An 18,413-nucleotide genomic window follows, 5' to 3' on the forward strand; every position below is an offset into this window, starting at 1 on the left:
TATGTTCGTAGTTGATCCTTTCTAATATTCCTAAAAACAGTATTAATTGATTATGTGTGTGTGTGTTTGCGTTACATAATTATGTAAATAAAGATACGTAAGAGTAGATAGATAATAAGCCACTTGATCTCAAACCCATTTTAGTTCGAGATGGATGAGTTCTTAATACTTAGCTCAAGTTAGATCTCGATCAAAAGTTACTGCTCAATTATATTGGATATATGCTCCACACTTACGTAGTTACGTACATTACTCCTTTTTCGCAAAAAATATTTATTGCCTATCTTTTTATTTTGGTATGTCACAAAACAATTGCCCATCTAAAAAAAATTATATCATTAAAAAATCATTTATATAATTAAATGATAAATATGAATTATTATTTGTGACATAACGTAATGATTGTACATTTTTACTTTTTTAAAAACTATTTTCAACCTGTTGTCAAATGAGAATAATTTTGAATCAAAAGATATATTACCATTTGACACAGTTCCTTCATATAACTATATTTTTAACATTTTAGAGAAATATATGTAAAACAAACTTAAGTAGACGGACATGCATAATCCCTTCATATACCGTATTGTATCGTTCTGATTTTGTTTTTTTTAACAGTTAATTGGTATTCGACATTAGGGAACACCTCATCACATAATGATGAAGCTCTACACGTACTCTAGACTACGAGATGTAGATCATAAACCGTTACAGATGATCAGGGAAAAACCCACAGACTTGTCACTCTTAAGAATCGAACCTAAGACCCATGAAAAAAATCAGGAATGAATCTGTCAATTGAGCTGACTTCATTTGTAATCGTTCTGAATTATACACGAGATTAATTTTAATGGACATAATAAAATCCAAATTTTATTAATGTATATAGTCAAGGGAATGTTTGTAACTTTTTATAATTGTCATGTCCTCTTCTAGAACAAGAGAGGATTAATTACAATCAAGAAGGTGTGCTGTTGCTTCCTAATTCTATACTTTGACCACCTCAAAAAGTTGAATAGAAAATGTTTGATTTTCTACAAATTAAAACCTCATTTCTCCGTATCTATATATTCAAACATATACACCTTATCTTTTTGCATCTAATATAAATATCATACCTTTACAAACAACTAATAATATCTGCAAAAAGAGAGAGAGAAAAAAAAAACACTACATCACCTCTCTTTCCAAACATTCACAAATAACAATTAAATTTCCAATCTTTTTGCAAAACCCAAGTTCTTTTTGGCATAAAGAACATAACCCAGAAAATTCTTTGATTAAATTTTAGTGGATTTTGATTACTAGTGAAAAAAATGGATGGAACTGATATATATAAAGCTGCAAATAGTATAAGGCTGGGAAGTTTAAGAGTTGGAAGTACAAGAGGAAGTGGAAGAATAGGAAGTTTAAGATCAGGAAGTACTTCAGTATGGAGGAATTCTGGAATGGACGTTTTCTCAAAATCTTCACATGAAGAAGATGATGAAGAAGCACTTAAATGGGCTTCTCTTGAAAAGCTGCCAACTTTTGATCGTTTGAGAAAAGGTTTGCTTTTTGGATCAACTGGGCCATCTAATGAAGTTGATATAGATAATCTTGGACCAGATGATAGAAGGCATTTGCTTGATAGACTTGTTAAAGTTGCTGATGAAGATAATGAAAAGTTTCTGTTGAAGCTCAGAGACAGACTTGATAGGTACCATGTTTTTTCTTTTTATTTTAAAATTTTTGTCTTCTTTTTGTTTTAGTACAATAGTGTCTGCCTGATGCGCAGCGTGCTAACAATTGATATTTCGTACCACATAATTTAGTTAGTTTACCACACACTGGACACTATTTAATGCACAGTTACGGTAGATTAATGAAATTATGTGTTACGAATATCACTTCCCATACTTAATGGGTATTCCTGTAGCTGTATCTTAGGCTTATACCCAAAATATATGTTTACCTATGGAGGTTCAAATATGAGACCTAATATTAGGCTAGAGATGGTTATAATTTTAAGTAGTTAACTTTTTAGAAACTTTTACATTAAATATAAAAAAAATATTAATTTTTTTTGAAAACGGCAGTGTAAGTGACTAACGATCGGTAAATTCTTTGTGTTGGGTGGGAAAACCCGAAAAAGGGAAATTTTTTTAACTTTTTGTTAGATTGGAGAAGTTACTGTTTTGGTTCATATATAATAAGTATAAGTTATCTGTTCTTTTATTTTATTTGTGATCACGTGCTAAAATATGGTTCGGATATGAATGTTTATAGGGTTGGAATTGAATTGCCAACAATTGAAGTCAAATATGAGCATGTAACGGTGGAAGCAGATGTTAATACTGGAAGCCGAGTTTTGCCAAGTTTTGTAAACTTTCATATTGAGATAGTTGAGGTAAGAAAAAGAGGCCAAAAGCGATTTAGGCATGTTACATTATCATTGATGTTTATAATGATTTAGTTTTTTAATCTCTTTTCATGTTTTTTGACTTACAGACTCTACTCAATTTATTCCATCTACTTCCGAATAAGAAAAGGCATATAACTATTCTTGATGATGTTAGTGGTCTCATTAAGCCTAAGAGGTGAGCAGAAAGAACTTGAAACATGATGAATAGAGCTAATTGCATACAAATTAACCAACTGTTTCTGCAGTTTAGAATATTACTATTGAAGTTTCAAAAATTTTTTAATCAAGGACCAACTTTTAAAAATCACATACTAATAAGGTAATCTGACATTCTGACCAAGTAATCGGTCAAAATGATGATCGGTAGACAGGGACGGAGACATAAAATTTTTTACGAGGGGGCAAATTTAGAAGTCGTTTTTCATATTTATAAGAGTCGTATACGATAATATTAAACGCAATTGGGTCCTAGCTAGAGAATAGAAAATGGACGCCTAAAATAAATGATGTTACTAGCTAATCTCATGAATATTAATTAAAAAAAAACCCAAAATATATTAGTTTGTATGAAACAATTAGCTTTTTCTTACATTTAGTAGTTGGTTGTACTACACATTTATATACTTACTCAAATAAAGAAATTGCTTTCTTCAAGTTTTTTTTTTCTTTTTTCTAAACTCAAGCTATACTATCTCTCAAAACTAATGATTCAAATACCAATGACTTTCAAATAATACACTTATGACAACGAAAATAACATTTGGATGTATTTCCCTTTTATTTATTATTATTTTTTTTGAAGACAAATTATAAATATACTATTTAAATTGAAAAAATTTGCATTGTACCAAGATTGGAGTGGAGGCAACTGCCCACACTGCCCCCACCTTAGCTCCGTCCATGTCGGTAGATGGCCAGTAACTTTGGACCATGTTGACTTATGTGATGTGGAATAAGTAAACCGGTTATCTTAAGCAGGTCTATAGAATAAAATTATTTAAAAACTCCAATGGTTTTTTTGGAGGGGTAAAACAAATTAGTGATGCGAAACCCAAGTTGTTTAATCTTATATGCATCTAGCCTAATGAATACACATTTTTAAATTTTTTTTTTTCCAAATACTTGTACTGATTTATCAAGTGACAATGTATGTAGAATGACATTACTTTTGGGTCCTCCAAGTTCTGGAAAGACAACATTATTGAAAGTCTTGGCTGGGACAGTGGACAAGGAGCTTACGGTAAAATAAGAATCCTAATATAAATTTTATGACTGTCATAGACTCATAGGTTCAGTTTATTCGCCCATAATAGGATTCTAAGTAACCTGTTTATGTACATGTAGAATAAGGGTAAGGTAACCTATAACGGGCACGAGTTGCATGAGTTTGTACCCGAGAGAACTGCTGCTTATATCAGTCAAAATGATATCCACATTGGAGAAATGACTGTTAGAGAGACTTTGGCCTTCTCTGCAAGATGTCAAGGCGTGGGATCACGCTATGGTTTGTTTCTGATTAATTTTGCTTCAATTTTTTTTTTTTTATAAAGTTATTGAGTGTTATATAACAGAGCATATCCAAAAACTCACAGATATGTTAGCCGAGTTGTCTAGAAGAGAAAGAGATGCAAATATAAAGCCTGATCCTGATATCGATGTGTACATGAAGGTAAGAACTGATCTACACACAACAAGCATTTTAAATACTTCATGATCAAATTGCAAAGTCTTTATTATTCTTGTGTTGTTATTCAGGCTGCTGCAACCGAAGGTCAAGAAGCTAACGTCGTTACAGATTATACTCTCAAGGTGAGATGATGTAAATTCAGAGTTAGAATTATGGACGGGTCTAACAGAGTGTGATGGGTCAAAACACATTTAGCCCAAAGTACATTTTATCCAATTCTTTTTAGAAACCCTTTTACTATTAATTAGTGTGTCAAACAAATATTATTACAAATTTTATATCTAGTATTTTGAAGAAAACAACTCAAATGTTTGCCTGTAATAAAAGTAGACTTTGGACAACTTTTAGCCCATTTGACTAGCACCATTTTTAGCTTTTATTTTATGTAACGACATTTGAATAATGAGAGTTTGAAAATCTGAATCTCCCGATTCAACCCATTCATAGTTACACTAATCAAACTTGTGAAGTCTAACCTAAATGGATTGTCGTGCAGCTATTGGGGTTAGACATATGTGCTGATACAATGGTGGGGGATCAAATGATAAGAGGGATTTCTGGTGGACAAAAGAAGCGTGTGACAACTGGTGAAATGATAGTTGGGCCATCTAAGGTTCTTCTTATGGACGAAATATCAACAGGGTTGGATAGTTCTACAACTTTTCAGATTGTTAAGTCACTCAAACAATTTCTTCACATTCTCGAGGGTACTGCTGTCATCTCACTCCTTCAGCCTGCACCAGAGACATATGATTTGTTTGATGACATTATACTCTTGACCGATGGAAAGATCGTATATCAAGGCCCTCGTGAAAATGTACTCGAGTTTTTTGAATCAATGGGGTTCAAATGCCCAGAGAGGAAAGGTGTTGCTGATTTCTTGCAAGAAGTAAGTAATATCCATTTTTCAGTGATGTTCCTTGTGTCTATCTCATTAAGTTCTGTCAACATAAGGTGTCAGGATATATGACAGTAAATTAACATTTTAACGCTCATATTGTTATACCATTCTCGTTACAGGTGACATCGAAGAAAGATCAGCAACAATATTGGAAAAGAAGAGACGAGCCATATAGATTTGTGACTTCCAAGGAATTTGCAGACGCATTCCAATCATTTCATGTCGGAAGGAAGTTGGCAGAAGAGATTTCCATCTCATATGACAAAAGTAAAAGCCACCCTGCTGCACTCACAACTGAAAAGTATGGGTTGAATAAGAAAGAACTCTTGAAAGCTTGTACAGATAGAGAAATCTTGCTCATGAAAAGAAACTCTTTCGTTTATATTTTCAAACTGTTCCAAGTAAGTGTTCAAGGTCTCATTCTCCATGAATTTGTGACAAGTTTTTACTCAAAGTTCTAACCCATATATCATGATTTCAGCTAACCATCATGGCTTTCATTGCTATGACGGTGTTTTTCCGAACTGAGTTGCATAAAAGAACTCTAGAAGATGGAGGATTGTACAACGGAGCTCTATTTTTTGGTGTAACTATGCTCATGTTTAATGGGATGTCTGAGATTTCAATGACAATTGCAAAACTTCCTGTATTTTACAAACAACGGAACTTCCTCTTTTACCCCTCATGGGCGTACGCCCTTCCCTCATGGATCATCAAGATTCCTGTGTCATTTCTCGAAGCTGCAGTTTGGACATGTCTCTCTTACTATGTCATAGGATTTGATCCGAACATCACAAGGTAACTAGGTTTTTAGGCAGTTTTAAATTGCATTTTGAAGCTGATTATTCGAGTATTAGGACTCACTAATCAATTTCTATCAATGAAACTAACTTCTTCAAAATCTTGCAGATTCTTGAAACACTACTTGATTCTGCTGGTTGTAGGCCAGATGGCCTCTGGACTGTTTCGGTTCATTGGTGCATTGGGTAGAAATATGATTGTTGCAAACACGTTTGGTTCATTTGCACTTCTCATCATATTTGTATTGGGTGGTTTTGTCCTCACAAGAGGTATTACATTGACTAATTTAGAAACGAATAACTAACACAAATCTTTTACCCATATAGTCAAACTAACAAGTACATATTTCTCATTGAAGATGATGTCAAGGGTTGGTGGATATGGGGATACTGGACATCTCCAATGATGTATGCAATGAACGGACTAGCTGTGAACGAGTTTCTTGGGCATAGCTGGAGAAGAGTAAGTTACAAGAAAATTTATTTTTATTTGGAGATTTTCGTAGAGATGGCAAGAGGGATGAGTCAAGAAGGTTGTGTAATAGGTTGGAACAATTCAAAACGGGTCGAGTTGACCCAAATCCTTCAGACTTTTTCGTCCTGTTTTTTGAATGTCTAAAGTTGTTAGTACATTGATACAATTACTAAAAAATATTGTTTCTTAGCTTATAAAGTATAAAATTTTGACAAAATGATTCACATCAGTCTGCTAATGAAAAGTAGATTCTGGGCAACTTTTGACCTGTTGACGCGTTCCTCTTTCAGCTTTTTATTTTTTATTCAACCTGTTTGAGAAGCTGGACCATTCATAAGTAAACAAGTTGATATTGACACCTCTAGCTTTTAGTGTGTATAAAATTTTCTGTAGGTAATCATTATTTAAGCTTACGAGTTGATTTGATATTGTGTTAGCCCCAAAACGACTCAACATTAGGGAGAGTAACTATGAAAGGCAGAGGGTTCTTTGCAGAAGCATACTGGTATTGGATAGCAGTCGCAGCCTTAGTTGGATTCATTTTCCTGTTCAACTTCTGTTATGCTTTGTCTCTCGAGTTCCTCGATGGTAAGCGTTCCTATCTTCATTATTGATATAGGGATCTAGCTGTAAACTTTAAGTTAAAACACGTGATGAGACAAACTATGGGCTACTAATAACTTACATCATCATTTAAGTTCATATTGAAAAGCTATTTGGTTTGCACCGTGGTTGTCATTTTGTGAAAGCTAATATTTCTTTTCTGCTTCTACAGCTTTCGACAAGACTCAATCTAATATGTCAGCGGAGGATGAAACTGATGGGACCGTTGAACTATCATCCATGGGTGATGCAGGAACTCAAGAAAAGAAGAAGGGAATGATTCTTCCATTCGAACCACATTCAATCACCTTCGATGATGTCAAATACTCTGTTGATATGCCACAGGTAACCTAATTTGATAACTATACTTGTAGATGATCAAATTCCCACTAGAAATAAAAGGGTTTTACTTGAAGAAAGCAATATAGGCAGTTGGATGGGTTGGGTAATAGATCACAGTAGGTCCATGTTAAAACGGGTTATATCATACCAACTGATTTATGCTGGGTTGACCTGCAAACGTTTTATCTATATTTATTTTCTTTCATAAATAATAGAAGCTTTATTATGAGTTACCACAATATTATTACTGTACTTATATAGATCTCCGAAGGAGAATGACTTGTGAGTTTATACTTGCACTAAATAACACAATCTGATTCGACCTACTCAATAGTCAGTGGCAGCAAATGGTCACGTCTATTTTAACTGACTGGTTTATTAAACGATTCTAGGAAATGAAAGATCAAGGAGTGGGTGAAGACAGATTGCTTTTACTTAAGGGTGTTAGTGGAGCCTTCAGGCCCGGTGTTCTCACAGCTTTGATGGGTGTGAGTGGTGCCGGAAAAACTACTCTTATGGATGTGCTAGCAGGAAGGAAAACTGGGGGGTATATCGAGGGTGATATAAAAATTTCCGGGTATCCAAAGAAACAAGAAACATTTGCCCGGATTTCCGGTTATTGTGAGCAGAATGATATCCACTCTCCTCATGTTACTGTTTACGAGTCATTGCTTTACTCGGCCTGGCTCAGGTTATCATCAGATGTTGATGAACAGAAAAGAAAGGTTAGTTTTTAACCTGTGTTCCACAAGTTTTCACTCATAAAACATATACCCCCTTATCTACAGTTTTTGATTGTTAAATGTATTATTTTATAGACGTTCGTTGATGAGGTTATGGACCTTGTTGAACTAAATAACCTTAAGGATGCATTAGTCGGATTACCCGGTGTCAATGGTTTATCAACAGAACAGCGAAAGAGATTAACCATAGCAGTTGAGCTCGTTGCTAACCCGTCCATTATATTTATGGATGAGCCAACATCTGGGTTAGATGCTAGAGCTGCAGCTATTGTGATGAGAACTGTTAGAAACACAGTGGACACTGGAAGAACAGTTGTATGCACCATTCATCAACCAAGCATTGACATTTTTGAAGCTTTTGATGAGGTACAATTTCTAAACTTCACTTTATGAGCGGCGATCAATGATTTTCTACATAACGAACATATATATCTGACTATTCCTTGTTGTGCAGTTGTTCTTGATGAAAAGAGGAGGACTAGAGCTATATGTTGGACCCGTAGGTCGGCATTCTTGCCATCTCATCGAGTACTTTGAGGTATGATTATCAAATATAACCTGGATGGTTTTGTAAAATAGGGTTGTATCCAGATTTCTAGATTAATATCCTTGATGGTCTTTTCTGCCACAGGCTATCGATGGTATAAGTAAGATTAAAGATGGATATAACCCTGCAACATGGATGTTGGAAGTCAGTACTTCAGCACAAGAAGTCGCTCTAGGGGTGGATTTCACCACAATCTACAGGAATTCCGAACTTTACAAGTGAGTATCGATCAATGCTTACCTATCTTTGTAAATTTGAAAACTAGCCATCATCTTATTGACTTATTGGCCAATTTTTGCAGGAGGAACAAAGCACTTATTGCCGAATTAGGTGTACCACGTCCGGGGACTAAAGATCTATACTTTCCAACTCAATACTCACAGTCCTTCCTCATTCAATGCATAGCTTGTCTATGGAAACAACGGTATTCGTACTGGCGAAACCCACCATACACAGCCGTTCGTTTTGTCTTCACCACCTTCATTGGGCTCATTTTTGGTACAATATTTTGGGATCTTGGTGGTAAAAAGTAAGTATCCTTGTATTGTATATACTCAATAACACGGTTAGGGATTTCAAATTTTGTTATTCTGATGTTTTAATTGTGTCCAGGTCAACCACACAAGATGTTGTAAACGCGATGGGTTCTATGTACACTGCGGTTCTTTTCTTGGGAATCCAATATGCATCAGCAGTCCAACCGGTTGTTGATATTGAACGAACTGTGTTTTACAGAGAGAGAGCTGCCGGGATGTACTCTGCTTTGCCTTATGCTTTTGCTCAGGTAAGCTCATAAGTTGGTGTAAATCTAGAATAGGGGCGGAACCCAACCCTTTCTAGTTAATATTTTGAGTTCACTCATTTGACCGGTTAACATGATGTGAATAGATAACCTTTTCTTCTTGTTCTTCAGGTTCTGGTTGAGATCCCATATGTAGTAGTACAAACACTAATATACAGTGTGATAGTGTACGCTATGATCGGATTCGATTGGACTGTTGCAAAATTCTGCTGGTATCTGTACTTCCAACTTTGTTGTTTCCTCTACATGACCTACTACGGTATGATGACCGTTGCCATCACCCCAAACGCAAGCATTGCCGCCATCATTGCTGCTTCATTCTACGGAATCTTCAATCTCTTTTCTGGTTTCATTATTCCACGACCCGTAAGTTTTTATATCAATATCACTTTTTAGATTTTACTAGTTAATGATTTCGTCATTTTGAAAATTTTTCTTATGTTATATGAAAAAAACAGGCAATTCCAGTCTGGTGGAGATGGTACTACTGGGGAAATCCTTTGGCATGGACTATCTATGGCCTGGTTGTTTCACAGTTTGGCGAGTTTGAAAATGTACTTACAAACGGTGAAACTGTTAAAGGCTACTTGGACCGATACTTTGGTTTCAAGCATAGTTTTCTTTGGCCTGTTGCTGGAGCGCATATTGGACTGGTCCTGTTCTTTGCGGTCATCTTTGCTTACTGCATTCGATCCTTTAATTTCCAGAAGAGATAGTTTTGTTCTATTAATTTGTCTGATAAAAATATATGTTTATTTGTAACTACTTGTAGTAAACTTATGATTTGTAATCAATAAATAAAATATTAAATATTCTTGTTCCCAGAACATAGTTTGTTACTTAAGAATACACTTCATCAATACAAAATGATACTTTGTTAATCTATTCTCTAACCTGAAACTTGTTAGGCAATGCCAAGGTGTCCACATTTGTATGTAGGGATAGGTTGCCGAAATCTAGTTCTACGGTCGATTAACACGACTCTTTGTATGTATTGATTGAAATAACAATTAGTTCGAGTGTTTTGTGATGTTAATATTAGGAAATACATACTTGAATAATTACCATCGAGTATAAGAGCAGACCGGCATAGAGTTTCGCCCTCTTGACCTCTTGTTGACAGTGTCGCAACAACTTCAAGGACTCGAGAATCTGGATACGCAGGAACCTAGAGTTGGCATTTATATTAGATGTTAAAGATGTTACATTAGTAGATATATATACATATAAAACAATTCATGGTTTAATGAAACACTGGAATGCAAGTCAACCCAATCAAAAAATAATTACCAACTTGACTTCACCTATTCAAGCTACTCAAAAACTGAAATGTCAAAAATCATGTCTGGCTAGCGGCCTGAAGCTGGAGATAAGCTAGGAGCGAGGGCTTTATTTCTTTTCTTTTCGTTTCTAACTTTTATTTTATGAAACTGTGAACTCTATATTAATGTCTCAAAAGAAATACAAATAAAGGTAGTTCAATTGGGACAGATGCAATTATCCAACGTGCAAAGTGCAAAAACAAGTTTTAATTTTAATCATTTGGAATTAATCACGGGAAGACCAACGTATTTTTCCATTTGTATATAGTTGTCTATTATACTTTTTTATTGATGAGGCTTACCCACATACTTTTCTTTTTTGTACACGGTTGACCAATATTACCGACTATCATAGGTAAACCGGTCAACTTTGGGTCAACCGTGTACAAAAAAAAAAGTATGCGGGTAAACCTCATCAATAAAAAGTATGATGGGCAACCGTGTACAAATGGAAAAGTACGTTGGTCTTTTCATGATTAATCAAAAAAAATAAGTAGTGATGTATGGCTAAAACAATATTTTATACGAAACCCAAAATACAAAAATTTTAAACATTTTGACGTTGTGGATGTTGCATATCATTGCAACCCAATAATAATGAATGTTGGTGCCCGACCTCAAAACTTGTTTTTTCTTTGTAACGAGGTCTTAAGACCCGTGCGTTGTACGTCCGAGATGAATTATATTATTTTTCATTTTTAACGTGTGGTTTAAATATGATCTATATTAGAACGATGTTGAGTTGTGTGTAAGAGTATAGTTATAATATGGACATAATTATGAAAATAAAATGTAAGGAAACAATTCACAATATAATATATAGTTGTGTTGATTAAAAAGTACATGTTTACGAACGTTAATTAAAATTGGATTAATCACGGGAATACCGACGTACTTTCCCATTTTTACACGGTTGCCCATTATACTTTTTTATTGATAAGGTTTGCCTAGATACTTTTCTTTTTGTACACGGTTGACACAAAGTTGACCGGTTTACCTGTGATAATCGGTAATATTGGTCAACCGTGTACAAAAAAAAAATATGTGGGTAAACCTCATCAATAAAAAGGTATAATAGGCAACCGTGTACAAATTGAAAAGTACGTTGATCTTCCCGTAATTAATCCCTAATCATTTTTGGGAGCTTTTAATGAGCTGAAACTTTTGATCCCATATACATAACAAAAAAAAGCTACCATTTTAAAAGGGGCGTGATAACTTGACCTTAGTTTTTTGCTCAATGAACCCAAAAGTCAAAAAAGTAGTATTTATTATTATATTTTTTAATTTGTTTCTCTTTCTCTTTCATCACAAACTTACTTTTTAGTTTTACAAAACTTAAATGAATTTTCATTTTTGATCGACGTTGAAGTATCAATAAAAAATAAACCTAAATACCTTATACTAGATAGGGTAAGTGGGTATCGTTTCCACGAGGAGCGTCTGTGGTTATAGTCAAGTTTTAACAATTTCTGTGAATTTTAAAGACAATACTAAAAGTAATTTTAATTAACTAAAGCCAAGATAAAATTAATTAACTAAACTTAACTAATAAAACAAGACAAATTTAAAAAGAGAAGTTGTAAACAATAATGAAAAGTGCATCCCTCCCGAATCCCAAAAGTTGCGTTAATTTACCTAATAAACTTTACCGAGTATTTATTCTAAATTACATAGACATAATTTTATTACTTGACAAGAACAGTTTTGGGCACAACCTATGTTAATTATATGACCTGTCTTAATCCCTAAACTAGGTGGACTCGGCACAAATCATTAACTCGCAATAAGTTGTCTTACGAAAATCCAAATCAAATAATAGTGAATAAATACTCAATCAGTCATATGAGTTATAATTTAAAAAGAACAATATTTACGCGACTGAAAGTAAAGTTCATCAAATAAAATTAACTAACAATTGTTCATCGGGAGAAATTACAAATCCTTAGCCGGACACTCTTATTTCCCAAATCTCCAACAGCCACCCTCCTCTTCTTTTAACTATATGCCCTCTTCCGGTTTTTTTTTGGTAACTTTGACAAGCTTCCATGGTTCAACACATTCAACAAGTTTTTTTTTTTTTTTTTTTTTTTTTTTTTTCATTAGGTTGAATATGTGAACTTGTTTTTCCTCAAGCTTTTAAACCAACTTTTTTTTATTTGTTTGAATCCTTTTTTGGTTAAATAGTTCATCTTTTTTTGCGAACATGATTGGTTGTTACAGATGTGTATAGATCTTTGTTAAAGTTTGTGGTTGGGATCGATTTGGGTTGAAAAGTGATGGATTTAGATTATTGGAGTGGTGGCCGGTGGTGGTGAGCGATGGTGGCAGGTGGTTTTGGTTAGATGTAGCCAGCGGTAATGGATGGAGGTTTGATTGGTGTTGGTTGGTGGTAAAAACAAAAAACTGCTACATACTATCACCGTAAGCAAATAGAATGCCTTGATGTTAAAAATTAAAATGAGTATATATATTTATTTTTTAACATAATTAAAAATGTAATTTTGCCTTGTTGGTAAAAACAACTTTTCCAGTAATGTCATCTAGTAAATCGAGCCATGCAGAAAAACAAAAATAAAAGAAATATTATTATATTTATTTTTGACTTTTTGGGTATAGTTAACAAACTTTTTTTTTTTTTTTTGGTGAAAAAGAAATCCACGACTCAGGAGGAGTCTTTTAAAAAAGGGCATTTGCCATATTGGGGTTATATAAAATTATAAATGCTACATAGAGATATTGGGCTATTCTGATATTCATGTTGGTTGTATAAATTAGCCCAAAATGCCCAATACATTTTCTTTTTAAAAGTGAATTCCGCTTGAAACTTTGTGTCGTGATTCGACAGTGAGAGGTCTAACATACGTTGACTTAACCGGGTCCGCGCTAGAGAGCTCCATCGATGTAGAAATGCCTATTTCAAATACCCAATGGGGAAAAACCTCCTACTAATCCGCCCGAACGCACGACGATTAATAGGGATAAACCCTGTCCCTTCAGACTTGAACTTGGGTGAACCAAGCCAAGCTCTCATAGAAGGATTACCTATATCCCAAAATACTCGATACATAACATCCTAATAAAAACTCAAAAGTTAAATTACGCATGTCATCCTCAATTAAAACTTTTTCAAACTTTTTTTTTTCACCGGTACATCCTCATCTTAAATCATCGAAATCATTTTTTTAAGGGAAAATCCAACTCGTATTTTTAAGTTATACAAATATCTAAAATAAAACACAAACAACTGTCGTGAGACATTTTGGTGGTGGTTAAATTATTGTGGTGTTGATACAAATGTATGTACAGTACTTTTGAGTTATTATTTACTACTAGTAATTAACATGCCTTTTATATTAAGCATACATATGCCACATTCACTCTCAGACGCAATTTATCGAATGGGTAACTTCTCGAGAGATTTTAGGATCGATATCTTTCACGAGTATTTTTCCATGTGATTTATTAATAAACTACAAAAAATAAAAACGAGGTTAATAACTGTTTTTAATTTAGTATTCAATTCAAGCGTCGTCCTTGATCAAATTTTATGAGAGAAAGTATCCGGGCATTTTGGTGGTGAGATGGTGGGGTGATAGGTCTTAGGAGGTGATAAGTCATTGAGTGTGATAGCCAAATATTTTAGCCGTACGGGCTTCGCCTCGGATTTAAAAATTCGTCGAAAATATATCGAATGACATCTCTAATGAAAGAACATGAAATTTTAAGAACACTCATACAATTTTTATAATTTATCTAAACGGTTTTTGAGATAAAATATTTTGAATGAATCATAGGAATAAAATAGTCCGTGGAGGAGAGAAAAAAAATAAATGGTTGAGATTTGAGAAGATAAAAGAAAATAAATGACTGAGATTTAAGGGTATTATAGGTATATTAGATATAAATGTTTAAATTAGTGAATAAATAAGAGGGATATATTAAGTACTTTAAATCATCTTTTGAGAATTTGAAAAAAGGTACTCCTCTTTTATAATGCATTATAGATTATAGATTTATAGATATAGATTATAGATAAAAATCAATTTATAATACAAGTACATATATACATGCAAATATATATACAAAATCCAACCCAATCATATACTCACTTGAGTGGATTATATACCACTTATAAAGTAGAGAGTTCATATGAGTCCAAAAAATAGGTGATTTTTTTTTATAAGATAGTATAAATAACGATGAATTGAACATTTAAATTATAGACGAACCAAAAGAAGTCATCTTGATGCAAAATGCGTGCAAAACTGCAAATAGTTAATCCTTGTGTATTCATTTAACAATATAAAAATAACAATGTATTGTATGATCTTTCCATAACCAATTATAAATGAAAATGGAATCAACCATTTCCTAAGTAAGGGTAATAATCATAATTGGAATTTTCTAACATGTGTCTACAAGATTTATACGGTCAATGTATGTTTCTTAAAATATAAAAACTATTTCTTAAAATGATAAGCTTTGTGTTTTATTAAAACTAGACGAATACCCGCGCAATGCGGCGGTATAGGTCGGCGGCATGTCGGTGGTGCGGTGGAGACTTGTAGTGGCAACGGATGCGAGTATAATAGATAATTGATGTAAAATAATTCATGTGATTTAAAAGGTTATAAAATGTACGTAATTTAATAGATAAAAGATGTATACAACAAATATTTTAAAATATTAAAAGATTCTAAAAATAAAATATCTAATTTGTTTTATAAGTAATTATATATATATATTAAATGTATTTATTTATATCTATCTTTAGAAAATTAGTTTATTAATATGTAACTTGTGAGCAGATATTATAAAATCTCACAAGAACAAATGTAATTTACTTTTAAGTTTTATTAATTGTTGGACCTATTTTCATGATAAGCTTAACATCAGTAGTATAAAGTATTGAACCACCGAATGGAAACAACCACGTGATTAGAGCACCGATAAAACAAATAGGTTCAATCTATTAGAATCTTGATTAATATTAAATCGTATTTTTATATTTTTATAAAAAAAGGAATCGTATCATATAGTATGGAAGTGATATATACACCGTTGTAAAACACGGTTGATAATGTATTGTTAAAATTTGATGGTGTAGCCGTGTAGAGATTATTACTTTATCATTAAACTTTAAGTAGTCATGTTAATATATATATATATATATATATATTTATTGTGGTTATTATTTTTGAAATGTTTTTTTTTTTAACATTCAGTTGGGATACAATGTAATGGAAACCTCAACGTATAATGGTGAAACTCTGGACGTACTCTAGACAAATGAGATGTAAATATTTGGAGGGAAATACTCCAAGGCTTGTCATTCATGAGGATCGATTTCAAGACTTTGAGTAAAACCTGAAGTGTTTCTGACCAGCTAGGTTGTTCTTGTTCATCGTTAACTATTATTTTTAAATCATAGATTATACAAGTTTAATAAAAAAAAAAAAAGTAATTAACAAGGCACGTCTGGCATAAATAAGATAGGCTGTTCCTGTTCATCGTTAACTATTATTTTTAAATCGTAGATTATACAAGTTTGATTAAAAAAAAAAATAAAAATTAAGTAATTAACAAGACACGTCTCACATAAATAGGCTTAAGTAATTTAAAGCACATGGTCATAGCGTGCAGGACAGCAATCTATGCGCTAAGCATGCAATTATTCATATTTTTTTTATTTGGATACTTAGACTTAATCAATAATTACATTTTGACAACAAATATAAAACGTTTTAATTAATTAACTAATAGGATATAATGATATAAGTACTAATTCTCGAATAACAAACCTATACATATATGGTAGACGAAACGGGTTATTATATTCTGTGATGTCTAAAGAAAACTAATACTCTACCAAATGAGCAACATGGTCAACTCGTTGTTGATTTTTGTTTAATATATTTACATAACTGAAAGGGACTTTAATATATTTTTTTCGAACGGTGGATCTTTAATATTTTAATCTGCATTTCTTTACATTATCTGACGGTATTTTAAAATCTTATTACTTGATATGAGTAATAATAATATGCATTTAGTTGTCCGTGGTAAAAGAAAGGTAAAAAAATTAAAGATGTCTGACCATCGACCATACATGTGTTGCATTTGGACAAAAGTGGATTAAATGGCAGTTTTGGCACCATCCTAATATTCTATTCTAATTATGGAGAAGAAATAAAAATCAGTGATGTATGACGAATTGCTAAATTTAAATGTGTTGCATTTGGACAAAATTAAGACGACTTTTGCCCATGATTTCATTGATTTGAGATGGGAGATATATTATTCAAATCTGTGCAAGTGAAAAAAAAAAAGAAGCAAAAAACTTTGAACGGGTTTTTTGATTGTGAAGTTGTAAATACCTATTAATTAGTATTTATCTACTAAGTACTACGAGTATTAGTCACACATATAAGTTGCTTGCTATATTGCTAAGCTTGTTGTAGTTTGAGCCTTGAGGGATACTGTGGTAACGATGATACATATCTAATTAAGGGGTTAAGTATCTAGAAGTGTAAGTAATTTTTAAATTTTTTCTATTGTGTGAATGTTACTTTCATTTGGTTCATTGTATGTAACTAACCTGTTAAATTTGAACGATTAATGTAAAATTTTTACGTTGACCAATTAAAAACTTTTACGTGGCAGCTCATATGGTGTGTCACGTATACACATTTACATTAATCGTTCAAATTTAGCGAGTTAGTTACATACAATAAACCAAATGAAAGTTACATTCACATAATAGAAAAAGTGTAAAAGTTATTTACACCCCAAGGTATTAAACCCTAAGATAAATTATATACCCGGGCATATATAAAACGATATATGTATACTTCAAACACAGGCTCGGTATTTAGTACATAACAATTAATGGTAACTATAAAATGACAAAAATATATTTGAGTTAATTACATGGATGGTCCTAGTGGTTGAAGTCGATTTCACTTATTTTTCTTAGACTTTTAAAAATTACATTAGCGATAATTGTTGCTAAATTTTGTTTCAATCGTAGTTTGTAGATTAAAAAGAGAGAGAATGCTAGATCTATAAACATATTACAAACAAATGAGTACAAACATATGTGACATGTACCAAAAAGCAAAGAAAGAAAGAAAAAAGACAAATTGATTTGATTGGTGGAATAATCATTTGTAAACTTTTATTTGTAATTAATTAGTTTTTCAACTTAAAAGAAATAACACACAAAGTAGAATTTATATTTAAAAAAGACCATTATCCTGTTTCTTTCGTTTTTATATATAAAAGCTTAGTATAGGATCTGCGAAAGTGTTATACTATACATTTTTAGAATTAGTGATAATCCATATAATTTTGAAAATGAGAAATGATGAATGAAGGAATTCAAACAATGTTAAAAGAACCATCTATGTAAATAGATGTGCTATTATCTATACTATATTATAAAACAAATTCTCCCTGTTTAAATTTTAAGTTTTAATATTTATTTTTCCAAAATGTCTCTTATCTATTCTATATATACCTAAAATAACATTAATACGTTTCTCTCTTTAATCTCAACCAATTATTTTTTTTCTCTCTTCTCCATAAATCATTTATTCCTCTAACTCATTCAAAAAATTTTATCTCAAAAACTATATATCGATAAGTTATAAAAATTATATAAGTATTTTTGAAATTTCATGCTCTTTCATTAGAGATGTCATTCGATATACTTTCGATGAATTTTTAAATCCGAGGGCGGAACCTGTACGGTTAAGGCATTTGACTATCACACTCTATGACCT

General features: G+C 32.5%; 1 protein-coding gene across 1 annotated transcript; it reads left to right on the plus strand.

Annotated features, from left to right (window-relative positions):
* Nucleotides 1–1,140: 1,140 nt before the first annotated feature.
* On the plus strand, nucleotides 1,141–10,131 carry LOC122590094 (pleiotropic drug resistance protein 1-like). The gene is made up of 22 exons (XM_043762427.1): nucleotides 1,141–1,699; nucleotides 2,269–2,389; nucleotides 2,491–2,579; nucleotides 3,560–3,644; nucleotides 3,749–3,908; nucleotides 3,997–4,073; nucleotides 4,160–4,213; nucleotides 4,588–4,980; nucleotides 5,112–5,393; nucleotides 5,474–5,790; nucleotides 5,902–6,062; nucleotides 6,152–6,255; nucleotides 6,705–6,855; nucleotides 7,043–7,215; nucleotides 7,605–7,937; nucleotides 8,031–8,321; nucleotides 8,410–8,493; nucleotides 8,587–8,720; nucleotides 8,804–9,031; nucleotides 9,115–9,286; nucleotides 9,416–9,670; nucleotides 9,763–10,131. The coding sequence occupies exons 1-22, from the start codon at nucleotides 1,317–1,319 to the stop codon at nucleotides 10,018–10,020; spliced, it is 4,305 nt and encodes a 1,434-aa protein (XP_043618362.1). The 5' UTR covers nucleotides 1,141–1,316; the 3' UTR covers nucleotides 10,021–10,131.
* Nucleotides 10,132–18,413: the final 8,282 nt, after the last annotated feature.

Source organism: Erigeron canadensis, chromosome 2 (assembly GCF_010389155.1).
Source record: "Erigeron canadensis isolate Cc75 chromosome 2, C_canadensis_v1, whole genome shotgun sequence".
NCBI classification, from domain to species: domain Eukaryota; kingdom Viridiplantae; phylum Streptophyta; class Magnoliopsida; order Asterales; family Asteraceae; genus Erigeron; species Erigeron canadensis.